Source organism: Narcine bancroftii, chromosome 4 (assembly GCF_036971445.1).
Source record: "Narcine bancroftii isolate sNarBan1 chromosome 4, sNarBan1.hap1, whole genome shotgun sequence".
Lineage (NCBI taxonomy): Eukaryota > Metazoa > Chordata > Chondrichthyes > Torpediniformes > Narcinidae > Narcine > Narcine bancroftii.
This window is the reverse complement of record NC_091472.1, coordinates 313,859,540-313,880,549: the sequence shown is the minus strand read 5'-3', so window position 1 is coordinate 313,880,549 and position 21,010 is coordinate 313,859,540. Positions and strand designations below refer to the sequence as shown.

The 21,010-nt window shown below is 41.7% G+C and overlaps 1 protein-coding gene across 2 annotated transcripts in view; it reads left to right on the top strand.

Annotated features, from left to right (window-relative positions):
- The window catches only part of LOC138762268 (tubulin alpha-1D chain-like), a 67,020-nt gene extending 46,234 nt beyond the window's left edge, over positions 1-20,786 (top strand). Inside the window, exons 2-6 of one of the 2 annotated variants that reach the window (XM_069935959.1) lie at positions 324-403; positions 11,584-11,671; positions 13,940-14,162; positions 15,531-15,679; positions 19,458-20,786. In XM_069935959.1, the coding sequence (XP_069792060.1) occupies positions 11,669-11,671; positions 13,940-14,162; positions 15,531-15,679; positions 19,458-20,441 (1,359 nt within the window). In that variant the 5' untranslated portion in view covers positions 324-403; positions 11,584-11,668 and the 3' untranslated portion in view covers positions 20,442-20,786. The remainder of the gene's footprint in view (positions 1-323; positions 404-11,583; positions 11,672-13,939; positions 14,163-15,530; positions 15,680-19,457) is intronic. The other variant, XM_069935958.1, reaches the window with a different exon arrangement.
- Positions 20,787-21,010: the final 224 nt, after the last annotated feature.

Here is a 21,010-nt window from a genome sequence, read left to right as displayed (position 1 = left end):
ATGGTGTGTTTAGGGCATGAAATTCAAGCTGTAACTAAACGGACTACTTGGAGGGTAGGTGGGGCAATAACACAATGGACTAACCCTGTTAGACCAGCTTCATTGAGTTTGCTGTGTTTAATTAATTTCTCGTAACTAATTTGTTGGCCCTTGGCAGCCTGGAACTCAGTGTAAAGTGTGTTGTGTTGGTGACCGAGTTGGTAACTTGAACACTGGTCTCCTGGAGAGAACGAATTGTGAAAAGCAATCGCATCTCTCTGCTGGTTGCTACCAACAAACCTCTGAGCTTCCCCTCGCAACTCTTTGTCTCAACATTTCTCCAGGGAACGAGATTGCAGTCAGTCTGCTGAAGATCTTCTTGGTCGATTCCTGAAGGTTGTACTTTCGGCGATCCATAACCATGGTGAGTGTTCTGACTTTATCCATGTATTTAAACAGAGCCTCTTAAAGAATCTCTGAGCTTTACACTGACCTGTAAAAGGGTTAGTGGTCAAGAAAGAGCTTGGTCAAAAGAAAGATTAACATTTTAAGCAAGTTTAGAATAAGTGAGAGGGAGAAAGGGGTGGTAAGAGATAGATAGGTAGAGAGAGAGAGAGAGAGAGATAGAGAGGAAGAGGAGAAAAGGGAGAGGGAAAGTAAAAGAAAGAGGGAGAGAGGAGAGAGAGACAGAGAGAGAGAGAGAGAGAAAAAGAGAAGAGTGGCCATTGTTGGTGAGGCCGGAATTGGGAGATCTCAGGCAGTTGTACAGCAGGAGGAGATTATATCAAGATGAACATGCAAGTGAGAATGTTTAAGTAACTGTGTGGAAGATAGAATGTTCACAACTAGGTAATGAGGTCAATATTGCATGCATAATTAAACGTGCCAGGCTAGTCTGACAAGTCTCCCTCACAGCATATGCCTCAATATATTGTGTGATAAAAGACATGTAGGGGTGGGGAAGAGGGCTGGTAGGAGTGGGGATTTTCAATGGGAGAGAGAGAGTGCAAAACTCCACAAGACTAGATTCAGAATCAGAGTTTATATCATGAACATGTCACAAAATTAATTAATTAGTAACTTCTGGAGCTTTTTACTCACTGAAAATATTTTTTTACACACTGTTGCAGTAACATACAGTATGTCAGGGTATCTCTAGTCAAGTAGATTCAAGTGTAGTTTAGGGCAGCCATTCTCAATCTTTTAATTTGGCTATGCCCCCCCCCCCCCCCTTAATAATCTGCTCAAAGTATATGGGTCCACTTCCCTGTGAAGCCAAAGAAGTGGCAAATGAAATAAAATGTTGGTAAGGGCATGGTGATGCATAGAACAATACAGGCCCTTTGGCCCTCAAAAAACTACTAAAACCTCCCTACCCCATAACCCTCTATTTTTCTTTCATTCATGTGTCTAAGAGTCTTTTAAATGCCCCCAATGTTTCAACATCCACCACCATCCCTGGCATAGAAACATAGAAAATAGGTGCAGGCGGGGGCCATTTGGCCCTTCAAGCCTACACCGCCATTCAATATGATCACGGCTGACCAGTACCCAGTTCCTGCCTTCTCCCCATACCCCCTGATCCCCTTAACCACAAGGGCCAAATCTAACCTATTCTTAAATATTGACAAGAGACCGGCCTCAACTACTTCCTGTGGCAAAGAATTCCACAGATCCACCCCTCTCTGAGAAGAAATCTTTCCTCATCTGTCCTAACAAACTTTCCCCTTATCCTTAAACTGTGACCCCTGGTTCTAGTTTTTCCCAGCATTGGAAACAGCCTTCCTGCGTCTAGTCTGTCTAAACTATCCCTGGCAAGGCATTCCAGGTGCCCACAACTCTCTGTGTAAAAAACATACTCCTGGTGTTTCCCCTAAACTTCCCACCCTTCACTTCTGGTTTTTGCTGATCCTGCCCGAGGAAATTGATGCTGGCTATTCACCCTATCTATGCCTCTCAGAATCTTGTCGACCTCTATCAAGTCTCCTCTCATCCTTCTATGCTCCAAAGTGAAAAGTCCCAGCTCTGCTAACAGGCCTCATATGACTTATTTTCCAATCCAGGCAACATCCTGGTAAATTTCCTCTACATTCTCTCCATAGCTTCCACATCCTTCCAATAATGAGGTGACCAGAACTGAACACAATACCAGAGTGACCTTTCTACTTTGGTAGAAGGAATGAAATGGCAAATTATTATTTGGATGGGAAGAAAATTCAAAACTCAGAGGTGAAAAGAAATTTGGGAATCCATGTGCAGGAAAAGTTAATTTCCAGCTGGAGAAAGTGAATGTAATGTTGGTGTCATACCTAGAGGAATAGGATACAAGAGCAGGAATGTAATGTTGAGGCTTTTCAAGTACTGGTGAGACCTCACTTGGAGTACAGGGAACAGTTTTGGGATCCTCATTTAAAAAAAGATCGGAGAAGATTCAGTTATTTACGGGAATCAATCCTGGATGAAGGATTAGCATATGAGGAATATCTGAAGGCTCATGGACTGTGGAGTTCAGAAAAATGAGGGGAGACCTCATAGAAGCATTTTGAATGTTGAAAGGCCTGGAGAAAGTTGTGGTAACGTTGTTTCCCATGGTAGGGGAGTCAAGGATAAGACTGCAAAACATCAGTCTTGAAAGGTGCTCATTCAAAAGGGAAATGTGGAGGAATTTCTTTAGCCAGAGAGCATTGAACTCTGGAATTTATTACCACGGGTGGCTGTGGAGGCCAGGTCATTGGATGTATTTAAGACAGCTATCTTGATACCCTGACTATTCAGATATCAATAGCTCTCTGAATAGTCAGGGTGTCAAAAGTTATGGGGAGGAGGCAGGGGAATGCTGTCGAGTTCGAAAATGGATCAGCTCAAGATGGAAAGGTGGAGCAGACTCAATGGGCTGAATGGCCTACTTCTGCTCCAATATCTTATGGTTGGTTAAATGAACATTCAACATTTCCTGTAGATTAAGTGCATCGATCATATCACAGAAAGAGGTACAAGATCAAAATATCAGGAATGGATTTCAATAAACTAGTAAGATAGCTTGTCAATGTATGGCAGGTCATGTTTAACCAATCTTACAGAGTTTTTCGAGGAGGTTACAAGGAAAGTTGATGAAAGAAAGGCTGTGACTGTTATCTACATGGACTTTAGTAAGGCCTTTGACAAGATTCCACATGGGAGGTTAGTCAGGAAGGTTCAGATGTTCAGTATTCATGATGAAGTAGTGAATTGTATTCGACAATGGCTGGATGGCAGAAGCCAGAGAGTAGCGGTGGATGATTGCTTCTCAGACTGGAGGCCTGTAACTAGTGGTGCCTCAGGGATCGGTGCTAGGACCATTGTTGTTTGTCATCTATATCATTGATCTGTATGATAATGTGGTAAATTGGATCAGCAAGTTTGCAGATGGGACTAAGACCGGAGGTGCTGTGGACAACGTAGGATTTCAAAGCTTGCAGAGGGATCTAGACCAGCTAGAAAAATGGGATAGAAAATGGCAGATGGAATTTAATGCAGACAAGTGCACTTTGGAAGGACAAACCAAAAAAGCACATACAGTAGAACAGAGGAATCTGGGAATAGAGATGCATGAGGAAGAACCTCTTCACACAGAGAGTGGTGGGAGTGTGGAACGAGCTGCCAGCTGAAGTGGTGAATGCAGGCTCAATGTTAACATTTAAGAGGAATTTGGTCAGGTACATGGATGGGAGGGGTATGGAGGGCTACAGACTGGGTGCAGGTCAGTGGGACTAGGCAACAAAAAAAATGGTTCAGCACAGACTAGAAGGCCCAAAGAGGTCTGTTTCAGTGCTGCAATGTTCTATGGTTCTATATTCAAAGTACAAGGTTGTTGGAAATGCATCAAGAGAATTTTGGGATCAAAGCCAAAAGGTCTTTCAGTCTGCCCGGAACTGTTGCTAAGTTACCACTAAGTCAACCATATGATGGTTGGCCACTTCACTTTTGAATCGAAAGAGGAGAGACATTCTGAGGGAGTGAGGAAAATTCAGTGAACTGCTGCTCATTTGTTATATCCACTATCCACCTTTCCAAGTGGTTTGCAAAGGAGCCTGATGAAGGGCCCAAGCCCAAAACATTGGGTACCCTTCCCTTCCTATGGATCTGCGTGATCGGCTGAGTTTCTCCAGCACGTTGACGTATTGCAGCCCACCTCTGTCTGTGGTGATATGTAATTTCACCACCCTGGTGACCTTGTCTAAAAAACAGTCCAGAGCTACAGTCTAGCCTTCCGGGTTCGTCTTGCAGAGAGACAAGACCTCTTATTAAAGCTGTCTTATACTCACACCGCTGGTATGGTTATTGTCAGTACACTGTCGTTGCAGCTAGATCCTCTGTGGGGCATTGTGATGCAATGATCGTTCCTCCCAAAACTGAACACTGCAGCACAGACAAAAGCCCTTTTGATCCTTCCCACTTGTGCCGAACTATTTTCATGGCTACTCCCTACAGTCAATACCTTTAGAATTGGAGCTACGTGCTATCTTCTCCCAGAGGGTATTTTCTCCACAGCTTTGCCACCTAAAAAAAACCAATGCTCTGCAGGAAATCAGCAGATCGAGCGGCATCAGTGGGAGAAAATAAATGGTCAACAGTTTGGGTAGGAAGGGCTCCAACTGGAAAAGCTCATCATTCTTCCTCTCCCACCGATGCTGCTCAACCTCTTGCGTTCCTCCAGCAGATTCCCCTCTTTGCTCCACATTCCAGCATCTGCAGTCCCTCATGTGTCTCCCGTTTTGCCACCAAGCTTCTGCTCTCCTTTCAAGAAGTTGATAGTTTTTAATGCGTCCTCATTTTCTCTAGAATTGCACACTACCTATAGCATGGAAATAGGCCAATTTAACTTTTCATTTATAGAGTTACAACACGTAACTGGCGCTTCCAGCCCACTAGGCCGTGCTGCTCAAATACCCCAATTAATCTACAAACTTTGTACAAATCATGGAACCTTGCAGCACAGTATAGCACAACAGTACGATGTGTCAACCTGTGTAAATCTACTTACCCAACAATCTAATTTTTCTCTTTTTCCCTGTTTTTCTTTCCACCACTCTTTATCTTACCTCGTTATCAAAACCTGTTTCCGCTCATGTTTATCCAGCTTTCTCTTACGCCCTCCCAAAAAAGACTAAATAGTTTGGCCCTGTACTCTTTATACTTTAGAAGAGTGACAGGTACCCTTATTCTAACAAGTAGGATACTGTGGTGGTACACCACCGGCTACTGCAGGGGGCAACACCTGTACCTGCAGGAGTGTACCGCCGGCCTACTGCAGGGGGCAGCCTCTGTATCTGCAGGAGTGTACCGCCGGCCTACTGCAGGGGGCAACCTCTGTACCTGCAGGAGGGTACCGCTGGCCTACTGCAGGGGACAACCTCTGTATCTGCAGGAGTGTACCGCCGGCCTACTGCAGGGGGCAACCTCTGTACCTGCAGGAGGGTACCGCTGGCCTACTGCAGGGGACAACCTCTGTATCTGCAGGAGTGTACCGCCGGCCTACTGCAGGGGGCAACCTCTGTACCTGCAGGAGGGTATCTCCGGCCTACTGCAAGGGGCAACCTCTGTACCTGCAGGAAGGTACCGCCGGCCTACTGCAGGGGTAACCTCTGTACCTGCAGGAGGGTACTGCCGGCCTACTGCAGGGGGCAACCTCTGTACCTGCAGGAGTGTAAGGGGGCAGGACAACATCTGGCCGGCTGTCAATCAGTCAGCCTGAATGGATCAAGCCCCACCTGGTCGGGTGTCAATCACCCTCTGGTTTATAAGCTTGCGCCGGCCTCCCGAAGCTCACTCAGAGTTACTGCAGCTACAGCCAGCCTGGCTCTGTGGAAGTCTTTGTGCAGTGGTTCTCAACCTTTTTCTTTCTACTCACACACCACTTTAAGTAATCCCTATACCATAAGTGCTCTGTGATTAGTAAGGGATTGTTTAAGGTGGGATGTGGGTGAAAAGAAAATGTTTGAAAACCACTGTTTTAATCATCCCTCATTGACTCGTTATGTGGATGGTTTCAGAGCTCCAAAGGAAATGGGCCAATGACAATTTTTCTCAAGCCAGATATTTCAGTAACTATTGGGTCTAGAGCAGTGATTCTCAACCTTCCCTTCCCACCCACATCCCACGTTAAGCAATCCCTTACTAATCACAGAGCACCGATGGCATAGGGATGACTTAAAGTGGGATGTGAGTGGAAAGATAAAAGGTTGGGAACCACTGTCTTTGTGGATTAAAGCCTGTTGTACAGTCTTTATCTTTGTGTGTGTCTGATTCTGGCTAACAGTGCACCACAGATACTAAGAGCAGAGTACTGGAATGTTTTCACGAGAAGGAGGATCTCAAACAACTCTTAAAATAAGGGGATGTTGTTCACAACTGAGGTATATAGAAATTTCTTATCACAGAGGGTGGTGAATCTCTAGAATTCTCTGTCCCAGAAGATGATGGAAGCTGGATCATTGGAAATATTTAAAATTGAAGTGGATAAATGTCTGATGGATCAAAGAAAAGAGGGGTATGGAGAAGTAGCACAGGAGTTCAGGTCAGTGAAGATCTGACATGATCATATTAAATAATGGGGCCGGCCCGAACAACCTAATGGCCTAATCCTGCTCATATTTTCTTGGGTGGCATGGTTCGTGTAGTGATTAGTGCAATGCTATTACAGTGACCTGGGTTTGAATCTGGTGTTGTCTGTACGGAGTTTGTACGCTGTCCCTGTGTCTGCATAGATTACCTCCGGGTGCTCCAGTTTTCTCCCACCCTCCAAAAACATGTAGGGCTTTCCACAGTCTCATCTCTCCAGCACACTTACTTGCATTTCTTATTGAAATGATATTTGGACAAAAGAAAAAGGTACAGCAGAAAGTAATAAGCATTATTTGTTAAAATAATGACTGACCAGGTCTTGGCTCCAGTTTTTCTGCCAGTTCTCCATTACTCTTGGTTCTGCTATGGTCCGAATATTTGTCTGCCAGTGGGGAATACATTTAATTTACCCAAAAATGCTGGATTAACTCAGCAAGACATGCAGCTTTCTTTATGTATAAAGATACATAACCAACGTTTCAGGCTTGAGCCCTTCATCAAGGATAGACTGAACTCTTATGTAAGATTACTAATTATTGATTATAGTTCATCTTTCAACATTTGTCATACCACGAAAGTTGATAACCAAACTTTGTTCATATGGTATCAGCTCATCCCTTTGAAATTGGATTCTGGATTTCCTTACTAACAGATCCTAGTCTGTTAGGTTGGAGAATATTTTCTCCTCCAGTATCACCTTGATCACCGGAATGCCCCAAGGTCGTGTGCTGAGCCCCCTTCTGTATACCACATATACCTCCATTTGCATTACTATGTACAACTCAAACTTAAATATAAAGTTTGCAGATGACACCACATGGTAGGCCTGATCACAGGGGACGATAAAACAGCCTGTAAGGGTGAGATTCAGCACCTAGCCTTGTCATGAGCTGAGAACAATTATCCAGAAGACAAAAGAGATTACTGTGGATTTTAGACGGTCGGTAAGCCACACACACATTCCCGATTTACATCAATGGAGTGGTGGTGGAGCAGTTACAGAGCTTCAAATTCCTGGGGGTCCATATCGCTGATGACCTCAGTTGGTCTTTGAATTCATCAATGGTGATCAAAAAGGCACAACAACGTCTTTATTTTTTGAGATGTGTGAGAAAGTCACACCTCAGCCCCAGAGTGCTGTTTTATTTTTCTAGATGTACTATTGAGAATGTGCTGACGTACAGTATTTCACTGTGGTTTGGGAATTGTTCCGCACAAGATAGGAAGGCACTCCAGCGGGTAATGAAAACGGCCCAACGGACTGTTGGAATGCAATTACCTCCCATCAAATCTATCTACGGGAGATGATGTTTGGTCAGGGCAAGGACTATTAAAGACGCAACACACCCTCAACATGAACTATCTACTCTCCCACCATCAGGCAGAAATTATAGGAGCCTTCCCTCGAGAACTATCAGACTTACAAAGAGGTTTTCTCGTGAAGCCGTGATAATGTTAAATACCAATTCACAGTGTTGAGCAGTGCTGCACTTATATTTCAAAAGCAGTAATTTTTAAAAAAATAATTTATTTTAGAATTTATTGTACATGGTTTATTGCATGCTTTTTTAATTGTATGTGTTTATTGGATTGTATTCTATTTTATATTCCGGTCGATGCTAACCATGTTTCAGAGGCTGGTATACCAGCATAATGACAATAAAGTGTATCACATCAAAGTATGAGCAAAATGCAGACAGGAGCCTGAATAAAATGGTGAGGGAGGGCACAGGATCACAGGCAGGAGGTCATAGGTAGACATGAGTGAGAGGGTGCAAGAGAAAAAACACTGAGAAGTGATAGGGGGAGGGGAATAGCTCTCTGAATGGAGAAGGAAGGGGGTGGAGAGCTGGAGTAAAGGAGGAAGAGAGGGAGACAGGGAATAGCCTCATGGAAACTGGAGAAATCGACGTTAATGCCATTTGGATGGAGAGCATCCAGAATTGCTGCTCCAATTAACTTCATTACATTTAATGACTGCTACAGCTCTCTGAGGTACTGAATTCTAAAGATTCATAAAGAAATACCTCCACATCTCTGGGTGACACATTATGCTGAAGCTAAGCCTAGTTCTAGATTCCCCCTCTCCCCATCACTTCTCTGCTTTTTTGCTCTTATCTGTATCCACCTATGAGCCCTTACCTGTTAGCCTGCTCTCCTCCCTTGCCCTTTCTCTCCTCCCCCCCCCCCCCACCCCTCCCTCCCACCTCTTTATTCAGGCTTGTTTTTTGCTCATACCTTGATAAAGGGCTCAGGCCTGAAACACTGGTTACCATTTCACTTTTCGTAGATCCTGTGGTACCTGTTGAGTTTCTCCAGCACATTTGTGTACCAGAAAAGTTTTTTTAAAATGAAATTTAAATAAATATGTACGAGAATTTATTTGGAAAGGTAAAATGCCAAGAATAGCCTTGGAAAAACTAACTTGAAAATTAGAACAAGGTGGACTGAGATCACCAAATTTTAACAATTATTATAAAGCAGCTCAATTAAAATTCTTGTCCTCCTGTTATCACATTGGCGAGTAAACAGCTTGAGTTCAGATTGAAATGAATAAAATTGGAGAAACGACTCCAGAGCAGTTTTTGTATAAGTGGAATAGTGAATTACTGAAAGGGAAAATAGAAGCACCGATTTTACAACATTTATTGAAGATATGGAACGGGATCCATGTGGAGAGAGGAATTAAAAATGATCAAATACCTTAAATGTTGCTAAGACAAAATCAATTTATTTCTTTTTATTTGATAGTTGATAGGTCTTTGGCTTGGCTTCGCGGACGAAGATTAATGGAGGGGTAATGTCCATGTCAGCTGCAGGCTGGAGAGCAGCGTGATTAGTATACAGAGGACAATTGAAGTAGAAATAAGACATACAAAATAATACAATTTTTGCATATTAGCAACTTAAATCTTATTTAAAAATGAAATTAGGTACAAATTTAAGACTTCTGGAGAAAAGTCAATTTGAATATTTAATTACAGATATTGAGAAAGTTATTACCGATATGTATATAAAATTGCACGATATTATGGGGAAAAAGGATTTATATAAATCTAAACAAAGATGGGAAAAAGATTTAAATATACAAATTCAAGAAGCAATCTGGTCCAGAGAGTGTTACAAATATGATTTAAAAAAAACTTTACTTATTTAAAAGATCATTAAGAAAAAACAGTATACAATCCAATAAGAACAATTTTGTATATGTATAGATATAAAATAAAACACAAAAAAAAACAACACCCTCCCACCCCATCACCCAGTTCTCTTAAGAAGAGCCAAGAAGATAAACAAAAAAAACTAAAAGTTTTTAATAAATCAAAGTACATCCAAATGTATTCCAAATAAGGTAGCCACTTATTAACAAAAAAAATAATTGTCATGTAGATTATATGTAAATTTTTCCATAATGATACAAGCTTTCAATTCATTCTGCCAACATATTATATTAATCGCTATATTATCTTTTCATGTACTAGCCACAGACAACACTAATCGTACAAATGCAATTTGAAACTTATCCAACCCTAATCCTCTTAAAGGAACCATGTAGCTCATTAGAAAAATAGATGGGTCTAATGGTAACTTAATATTAGATCATTTTTCCCAAAACTAACCTAATTTGTTCCCAAACTGGTTGTACTTTAACACAGGTCCAAACAGCATGTAAAAAAGTTCCAGTACATAAACCATATCGAAAACAAGAATCCGAATGACTAAAACCATATTTTTTCAATTTCTCTGGTTAAATATAATTGATGTAAAAAATTATAATTAACCATTCCATATTGTACATTCATCAGTTTAGTTACATTATCATAACACATATCCTTCGGAAAAATAAAAGTTAAATAATTTTCCCATTTAAGCTTAGACTTCCAGTCTGGTTTATCCATATTGTCTTGTAACACTTGATACATAACTGAAATATAACCCTTTTTTGGTATAGAGGAAAGCAAAGATTCAAATTTTGTCAATACAGGTAAAATCATCTCTTTACCATGGATATCTTTTACCAAAGCTCTAAGTTGGTAATAAACAAACAGAGAATTTTCAGAGATACCAAATCATTCCCTCAATTGATTAAAAGAAAGAAGCTGTCCTTCCTCAAAACAATCCTGCAATATCTTTATACCCTTAGAATCCCAACTCTTTAAATGATTATTAAAAATTGAAAAAGGAATAAGCTGATTATTATATAATGGGGTTAAAATTGATAATTTACCTTTTGATCCTAGAACCTTATTTCTTCTAGTCCATACCTTTAACAAATGTTTTAATACTGGCATATTATATTCCCGCAACAAATTCATATTCCATTGAAATATAAATTGATGCACCTCAACTTCAGAAATACAAGCCATCTCCACTTTCACCCAACTTGGAGGTTGGTCCAAGTCCAGCAATCTACTAACAAATTTCAACTGAGCTGCTTCATCATAATTTTGAAAATGAGGTAACTGAGTCCATCTAACACATATTTCCATGTAAGTTTATACCATGCTACCTGCGGTAATTTACCTTTCCATAAAAATACCCTCACAACTTTATTTAAATCCTGAAAAAACCCTTTGAAAGGGAACATGGTATTAATTGAAATAAATATTGGATTCGAGGAAAAATGTTCATCTTAATACAATTTACTCGACCAATTAAAGTTAACGGAATGTCTTTCCATTTAATTAAATCTGCTTTAATCTTTTTTAATACATAATTTAACTTATATAATGATTGATAATTCCTAAATATTTAATTTTATTGGACCATTTCAATTTTATAATATTTTTATACTTTGAATAATCACCCTCTCCAACTGGCAAAATTTCACTCTTATCCCAATTAACTTTATATCCAGATAATTTTCCAAATTGTAATACACATTTCTGCAAATGTGACAATGACTGTTTTGGTTCTGTCAAGTATATCAAAACCTCATCTTATATTCCTCATCCATAACTCTCATCCCTCTTATTTTTTCATTCTGTCTTATTGTCTCAGCTAACGGTTCAAAAGCCAATGCAAACAAGGGTTAACCCTAACCCTAACAATGGACACCCTTGCAGGGTCGAACGTGTCAATTTGAATGGTAAGGAAACTTGACCATTTGTCACCACCCTAGCAATTTGGTTTGTATATAAAGCTTTAACCCAACCAATAAAAAAAGGGCCAAATTTAAACTTCTCTAACACCTTAAATAAAAAATTCCATTCAACCCTATCAAAGGCTTTTTCCGCATCTAGCGCAATCACCATTGGTGGCTGCTTTCGATATGTATTGACCAAAGTTATCAATGGAAGAATAATCTGATGCATTCCTATTCTTAATAAAACCTGTTTGATCAATACGTATCAATTTAGGTAAATACTTGGCAAGTGGATTTGCTAACACTTTTGCTATAATTTTATAATCAACATTCAATAAAGAAATAGGTCTATATGAAGACACTTTCAATGGATCTCTATCTTTTTTCAGAATTACAGTAATTAAAGCACTTGAACAAGATTCCAGTAACTCCTGTTCTTCAGTTATTTGTTGTAATACATCCCCAAATGCAGAAGATAAGTTTTCATAAATTTTTTTATAAAATTCCACAGAGAATCCATCATCCCCCGGTGACTTTCCATTTGGCATCTCCTTAATCTCAAAATCTGTAAATGGAGATTCCAATTCCATAACATCTTCCTCCCCTAATACCGGTAACATTAATTTAGATAAATAAGATTCAATAGAATTGTTATCCTGTTTCCCCTCAGAAGTATATAATTTTTGATAAAATGAATAAAACTGGTCATTAATTTCCTGAGGTTTATAGGTAACTATTGAATTCTTTTTAACAGCATTAATAGTCCATGAAACCTGTTCTGTTTTTAATTGCCATGCAAGTACCTTGTGTGCCCTCTCACCCAATTCATAATAACGCTGCTTAGATTGATTAATTAAATGCTCAAATTGATAAGTTTGCAAAGTATTATAACGTAATTTCAAGTTTGCCAGAGCCACTTTTTTTTTAGCTTCTGTGGCATCTTTCTGAAATTCCTTCTCTAACTCAGTAATTCATTTCTCCAACTCTAAACTCTCTGCCATATATTGTTTCTTAACTCTCGTAGTATAACTAATAATCTGCCCTCACAAATACGATTAATGCTAAATATCAAATGGTTCAATACAATTTTCTACATCAGTTATATTATGCTCCTTATCATTTAAATGTTCTTAACCCCAATCACTCTGATAAATGTTTTCGATGTAATGAGGTAAGAGGGACATTTTTACATTCCATATAACCATATAACCACTTACAGCACAGAACAGGCCAGTTCGGCCCTACTAGTCCATGCCGTAGCAAATCCCCACCCTCCTAGTCCCACTGACCAGCACCCGGTCCATACCCCTCTAGTCCCCTCCTATCCATGTAACGATCCAGTCTTTCTTTAAATGTAACCAACGATCCCGCCTCGACCACGTCTGCCGGAAGCTCATTCCACATCCCCACCACCCTCTGTGTAAAGAAATTTCCCCTCATGTTCCCCTTATAATTATCCCCCTTCAATCTTAAACCATGTCCTCTAGTTTGAATCTCCCCCTTTCTTAATTGAAAAAGCCTATCCACATTTACTCTGTCTGTCCCTTTTAAAATCTTGAACACCTCCATCAAGTCCCCCCTCAATCTTCTACGCTCCAGAGAAAAAAGCCCCAGTCTGCACAACCTTTCCCTATAACTCAGACCCTGAAATCCTGTCAACATTCTCGTGAACCTTCTCTGCACTCTCTCTATTTTGTTTATATCTTTCCTATAATTTGGTGACCAAAACTGTTCACAGTACTCCAAATTTGGCCTCACCAATGCCTTGTACAATTTCATCATAACCTCCCTACTCTTGAATTCAATACTTCGATTTATGAAGGCCAACATTCCAAATGCCTTCTTCACCACACCATCTACCTGAGTATCAGCCTTGAGGGTACTATTTACCATAACTCCTAAATCCCTTTATTGCTCTGCACTCCTCAATTGTCTACCATTCAATGTATATGACCTATTTAAATTTGCCTTTCCAAAATGTAGCACCTCACATTTATCTGTATTAAATTCCATCAGCCATTTCTCAGCCCACACCTCCAGCCTTCCTAAATAACCTTTTAATCTACAAAATGGAGTGGTTGAGGTCTTCTTATGTCCCTCCACTACAATCAAGTGTTCTTCTAATTGTGGATACGATGACATTGGTTTAAATGCATTCAAGAGAAGCTAGATAAATGCATGAGTGAGAAACAAACAGTAAAAAAGGTTATGATGAAGTAAAAGCTAGGAGGAAGCCAGCTTGTTAATGTGTTGTTCGTTTTTGCCTTACAGCGTGAATGTATCTCCATCCACGTTGGCCAGGCTGGTGTCCAGATGGGCAATGCCTGCTGGGAGCTCTACTGCTTAGAGCATGGTATCCAGCCTGATGGACAGATGCCGAGTGACAAGACCATTGGAGGTGGAGATGACTCCTTCAACACCTTCTTCAGCGAGACTGGAGCAGGGAAGCACGTCCCTCGAGCTGTTTTTGTTGATCTAGAACCGACTGTGATTGGTAAGGTCAATGAAAGAATGAACTGTTGGATGGAGGAATGAGTGTAAAAAATAGAGGTATTTAAACTGTCTTCTCATGTGTGTATTTTCAACTGTGAAATATAGGATGCAAAAGCCCACCATTCAATTTCTTAGCCTGCTCAGCTTTTGATTAGATAATTGCTCATTTTTATGTTAAATTTATCAATAGTCATGTAATTCTTTTTAGCATAAATTAATTGCATTTTAATGTATGTATTTTTAATAAAGTTCCATTCCCCAATGTTTTTATTCTGGAGGGAACATCAAGTAATGATTAGTGAGAGCTGAGGAGGAGTCCCAGGTATCCTCTACCTTGTGTGAAGAAATTATGTTTTCCATGAGCCCTAAAGGGTCTTGCTGGACATTTAAAGTATTTCTTCCTTGTTCTAAACTCGCCCCAACTACCACCAGAAACATTCTCTTCTTAATCCATTAAATGCTTTTTATCATCTTACACATCTCAGTTGGAAAGGTGGTACAATAAATTCAAACCTGATTGTCAGAGACTTGAGACAAGTTTGGTTGTGGGCCACGTACAGGAAAACGTAAGGAGTCAAGGGCCAAACAATATTAAGATTGGCAGTTTTCAACCATCGTCAGTTCCTTTAACAGGCTATTTAAAGCCTGTACCTGTACAGAGCTGATGGCAGTCAGTCTGGGTGGTTGGACCCTGCGAGGGAGAGCTGAGACTTTGCCCCCCACGGGTTGACACCAGTGGGAGCTCTGGCACCCCTGCCTTTTTTCCAGATGGGCTAGATGAAAATGGGCAACAGGCTGTGTGGCCTGGGGTCTGTAGTTTGGCCACTCCCGTTTAGACGAAGTACCACCATGTTAATGACATGCTTAGTTGGAGATGTGTTACTAATTTGATTGCTCTTGAGCTCCAGACCTAAGTGCCTGTGGTATTTTTTTCAACTAGGCATGGCCTTGATAGAATCATGGAGTTTTATAACATGGAAACAGGCCCTTTGGTCCAACGCACCTTTGCTGAACAAGTTGTCTATCTAAAATAGTTCCATTTAAAGGCTTTTGGCCCATATCCCTCTAAACCATTCCTATCTATATAGCTCTCTAAATGTTTTTTAAATGTTGTAATTGTACCCATCATATAATTTAAACGAGAAAATCTGGAGATGCGGGGGTCGAGTGCAATACACAATTATGTTGTGTAAACTCAGTGGGTGACGAAAGGCTCAGGCCTGAAACCTTGGTTACCTTTTACCTCTTATGGACACTGCGTGACCTGCTGAGTTTCTCCAGCACGTTTGTGTTTTGGTCAAGCACAAACCTGTGAGTTATTACTTACAACATCCCAAAAGTAAATAAACCATGTAATGATGCTTTGCAGATGAGGTCCGTACAGGTACCTATCGCCAGCTGTTTCACCCCGAGCAGCTTATCACTGGCAAGGAAGACGCTGCCAACAATTATGCTCGTGGGCACTACACCATTGGCAAGGAACTGATTGATCTGGTACTGGATAGACTTCGAAAACTGGTGAGGATGAACCCAAGGACGATCAATTCATATATCACGTCTGGCAAAAAGATTTGCATTAATATAGCACATTTCATAACTTTGAAATGTCAAAGGATGATAAAATGCCAGCCTGTTCCACAAACCCACAATTCCCTGGGGGTAGTGACCCTCCAGCTGACATCAGCTGGCAAAAAGGAGGCAGGGAACAAGACTAAATGGCTTTTTTTCTCAGCGTGACAGATAGTAACTGTATTGCGGTGATTATTATTTCGGCAGATCTTTTTAGAATTTTATGATTTGAATGAGGGAACAAAATACAATATTTCGAAGTTTGTCAGTGACGCAGACCTGGGTTGGATTGTGAGAATGTTTCAGAGTGATTTCAAGTTTACTCAAAAATGCTGATAAAAGTCAGAAAATTACACATTGTAATGTACTTAGCTAACATTTCGGAGCCCTTCAAAGTATGAGCAAAATGCAAACAGACGTCTGAATAAAATGGTGGGAGCAGGGGAGGAACAGGTGCCCACAGGGCAAGAGGTCAGAGGTGGGTATGGGAGGGAGGGCATAAGAGAAGAGCTGAGAGGGGCAGAGCTGGTGGAAAGGAGATAGATGGATGCTGTAGAGAGGGAGATAGGAAAGTGACCTAATGGAAAACTGGAGGTTGATGTTAATGCCATCCGGGAGGAGAGTGGCCAGGTGGTATATTAGGTGTTCCATTATGATAGGTATAGATAGAGTAAATGCAAGTATGCTTTTCCACTCTGAGATAACCATGGGTTTAGGGTGAAGGGGGAAAAGTTTAGGGGGAACATTAGGGGAACTTCTTCACACAGTGAATGATGGGATTGTGGAATGAGCTGCCAGCTGAAGTGGTGAATGTGAACTCAATTAGTCTTCAAGTAGATTGAGACAGACTGACTGGGAAAAGGCTTTGCAAATACAGTATAATGTGGATAAAGAAGAAATCTGTAAAAACACACAGTAAATGCGCGAGGAATTCAGCTGGTCTTGCAGGGCCAAAAGGTCTGAAAAAAAGTCGGGCTTCTCAATAAAGACTGGGAAAGAATAGGAGGGGGAGGAGTCCAGACTAACAAAATAAAGGTGATAATTGGATATGAAGAGAGGCTGGTGAGAAGCTGTCCTCACTGGGACTCAACCCCCCCGCCTCTCTGTAGCTGGATCCTGAACTTCCTAATGGAAAGACCCCAGTCTGTCTGGGTCGGTAGCTGAGTATCGAGGACCGTCACACTGAGCACTGGTGCCCCTCAAGGCCGTGAGCTCAGCCTTCTCCTGTTCACGAATGCATCGTCAGATGCAGCTCCAACAGGGTCGTCAAGTTTGCAGATGACACAACAGTCGTCGGCCTCATCAGCGACACGATGAGTCACATGACAGAGAAGAGATGGAAAATCTCGTGAAATGGTGCGAGAGTAACAAGCTGAGTTTCAACGTGGACAAGACGAAGGAGATGATCGTGGACTTCAGGAGGACCAGGAATGACCACCCTCCACTACACATCAACAACTCTGTAGTAAAGAGAGTGGAGAGCACCAAGTTCCTTGGAGTTCACTTAACTAATGACCTATCGTGAACACCCAACATCTCCTCACTTGTCAAGTAGGCGTAACAGCACTTCCTGAGAAAACTGAAGCGGGCAAGGGTACTGGCCACCGTTAGGAGATGCTCTGTCGAGAGTATCCTGGTCAGCTGTGTCACAGGACCATAAGAGTGGCAGAGAGGATCACCGGAGTTTCCTTTCCCCCCCACCCCACCCCCAATCTAAGTGATCTCCTAGAATCATTGCCTGAAGAGGCCATGCAAAATCATTGAGATCCCCTTCCACAGAATCTTTCAGCTGCTCCCGTCGGGGAAGAGATCCAGGAGGATCAGAGCCAGCGCCACCAGGCTGAGGAACAGCTTCTTCCCTCGGGCAGTGAGGGAATTGCTCACACTGAGATTTTCATTTGTACAAATCAACATCTATTTATTTATTTATTTTATAGCTTTTAATACTTGTCTCCTGCATATGTATTATTTCTCTGTATGTGTTATGTCTGGTTGTGTGTCTGCGTGATTTGCACCGAGGACCGGAGAACACTGTTTCATCGGGTTGTACTTGTACAATCAGATAACAATAACCTTGACTTGACTTGGTAAGAGGGAAGGTGAGAATTGATTTTGGCTCTGTGAAAGGAGACAGAGGGAAAAGGGAAGAGAGAGAGAGAGAGAGAGAGAGAAATGAGAGGAAAGGAGACAGAGTGGGGTGGGGGGGTGGGGTTTATTGGAAACCAGAGAAATTGATGTTAATGTGGGAGAGCAGGTTCAAAGGACCTCATGGTCTATTTTTCAAGTTCTTTTGTAAGTAGCCGGGGCCCGACAGCATAAAACTATCACACCTGATTATCCCCAACAAATGTAATTGGAAAAGAAACCAAATTGGAACCATGGAAATATACTCACACGAATACCATTTGTTCCATTGATCTTCATCATTCAGTATTTGTTCAACAATGTAAAATTGTTTAAGCTATCTGCTTTTCAGATAGGGCTATCCCCCCCCCCACGCACCCCTTGGAAAGACTCTTCTCAAAGTTTATGGTCTCCCTTTCCTGTAAAGCAATCAAGTTCATACTTTTCTCCTATCAACTACATAAAAATTATTTATGTGACTTGAGGTAAAAAGAAAACAAGGCTTTTACTTAAATGTGCTGTGGACTGGGGGGGGGGGGAGCACTGGACCCCCATAGAGACGGGGGGGGGAGCACTGGACCCCCATAGAGATGTGGATAGACTATTTCCGTTAAGAGTAGGAGAGATTGAAACAAGAGGACATAAGTTAAGAGTTAAGGGGCAGAGGTTTAGAGGTAACATGAGGGGGAACTTCTTTACTCAGAGAGTGGTAGCGGAGTGGAATGAGCTTCCGGGAGAAATAGTGGCGGCGGAGTCAATTTTATTATTTAAGAAAAAGCTGGACAGGTATATGGATGAGAAGAAGGTGGAGGGTTATGGTCATTGTACAGGTAGGTGGGACTAGAGAGGAGTGTTTGGTTCGGTGCGGACTAGAAGGGCCTAATGGCCTGTTTCCGTGCTGTAATTGTTATGAGAATGGCTGGGATAGAGCATTCAGTCCTCAAAAGTCAATAAACCTAAAATATAAGAGCAGGAGCCAACCATCTGACACGTCGAGCCTGCTTCGCCATTCAACATCTGATCTGGCCATGGACTGTTTCACTTACCCACCTGTTCCCTTTACCTTTAATTCTGATACTATCAAAAATCTACCTGCATCTTAAATATAATGAGGCAGCCTCTACTGCTTCCTTGGGCAGAGAATACCCGATTCATACTCTCTGGGAGAAGCAGTTCCTCCTTATCTCTCCCCCAACTCTTAAGGCTATGTCCCACAGCCCTTGTCTCTCCTGCCTGTGCCCCTACCAGATTCCATCTTATCTAATCATTTCATAGGTTTCTATATGATCTCTCTCATTCTCTGAAACTCCAGTGGATATAGTTATAGGTGAATGAATTTAAAACTTTGTTGTCTGAGTGAACATAATCTAATTTTGTCATTATTTTGTAATCCTCAGATTCAGCATCCCTAAGGCTAAGATTTCCTGGAATGTTAAATCACAGCCCTTTGGTATATCTTGGTAGGATGATATGAATAAACTCAGTGGCTTTCATTCATACCTTTTGCTTAAGGGATTTGTTGTATTAATGAAGAAGGTCTCTGCTTAATATTCTTTGACTTTATTACCTAGAACATGGTTAAAGCTACATGTTTTATTCACAGGCTGACCAGTGCACAGGACTCCAGGGTTTCCTCATTTTCCACAGCTTTGGTGGAGGCACTGGATCTGGTTTCACCTCCCTGCTGATGGAGCGTCTCTCTGTGGATTATGGCAAAAAGTCCAAGTTGGAGTTTTCTATTTACCCAGCTCCTCAGATCTCCACTGCAGTGGTCGAACCCTACAACTCCATCCTGACCACCCACACCACACTCGAGCATTCAGACTGTGCCTTCATGGTAGACAATGAAGCCATCTATGACATCTGTCGCAGAAACCTGGATATCGAGCGTCCGACTTACACCAATCTGAATCGGCTAATTGGTCAGATTGTGTCCTCCATCACTGCCTCCCTGCGCTTTGATGGTGCCTTGAATGTTGATCTGACAGAGTTCCAGACCAACTTGGTCCCATACCCACGTATCCACTTCCCTCTGGCTACCTATGCTCCTGTGATCTCGGCCGAGAAGGCCTACCATGAACAACTATCCGTGGCTGAGATCACCAATGCCTGCTTTGAGCCAGCCAACCAGATGGTCAAGTGTGACCCTCGCCATGGCAAGTACATGGCCTGTTGTCTGCTTTACCGGGGTGATGTGGTGCCCAAAGATGTCAACGCTGCCATCGCCACCATTAAGACCAAACGCACCATCCAGTTTGTTGACTGGTGCCCGACTGGGTTCAAGGTTGGCATCAACTACCAGCCTCCCACTGTGGTGCCCGGTGGGGACCTGGCCAAGGTGCAGCGTGCGGTGTGCATGCTGAGCAACACCACAGCCATTGCCGAGGCCTGGGCCCGTCTTGACCACAAGTTTGACCTCATGTACGCCAAGCGCGCCTTCGTGCATTGGTACGTGGGGGAGGGGATGGAGGAGGGGGAGTTCTCCGAGGCTCGTGAAGACATGGCAGCCTTGGAGAAGGATTATGAGGAGGTTGGCACTGAGACTATGGAAGGGGAAGGAGAAGCAGAAGAGGGAGAGGAATATTAAACCTACTGAATGTAGTTCAGATTTTGATAACATTTGGAATCCATAAAGTGATATAATTCAATTTGAGCTGCAAAGTGCTTGGTTCTCGATCAATCTAACAATAAAACAAGAAAAGTTTTCATTGTTCTTTTTCATTGCTGCTTGATTTATTATTGCTGCAAGCCTCATAGACCCCTATCTCTCTTTGGCTTAACAATACAAAATTTGTTGTGCATGGAATTGATATTCTCTAGTTTAATCAAACAAAACAATTGAACTATTCTGTAATAAATCAATGAAATAATATTGCAAACAGGATCATTGAAATGTGTAGCAAATTAATGGAATAAAATCTTGTTGACATTCTGCAATACGTCCATGCACTTTTCTGTTGAGATGTGAACTGGAAAAGCCACTGTCACTCCATTAATGTCAGAGATTTGGATCTGGGCTCAGGCTGCCGATGGTTTGAACCGAACTAGAGTCTGTGTGGCTGCAGAAGCTGTGGGGACACTGGAGGCAAATCCACAGGTGCTCAGTGACTCTGAGGGAATATTCTTTTGCTTTTCTTTCTCTGCACGTAAGGGCCT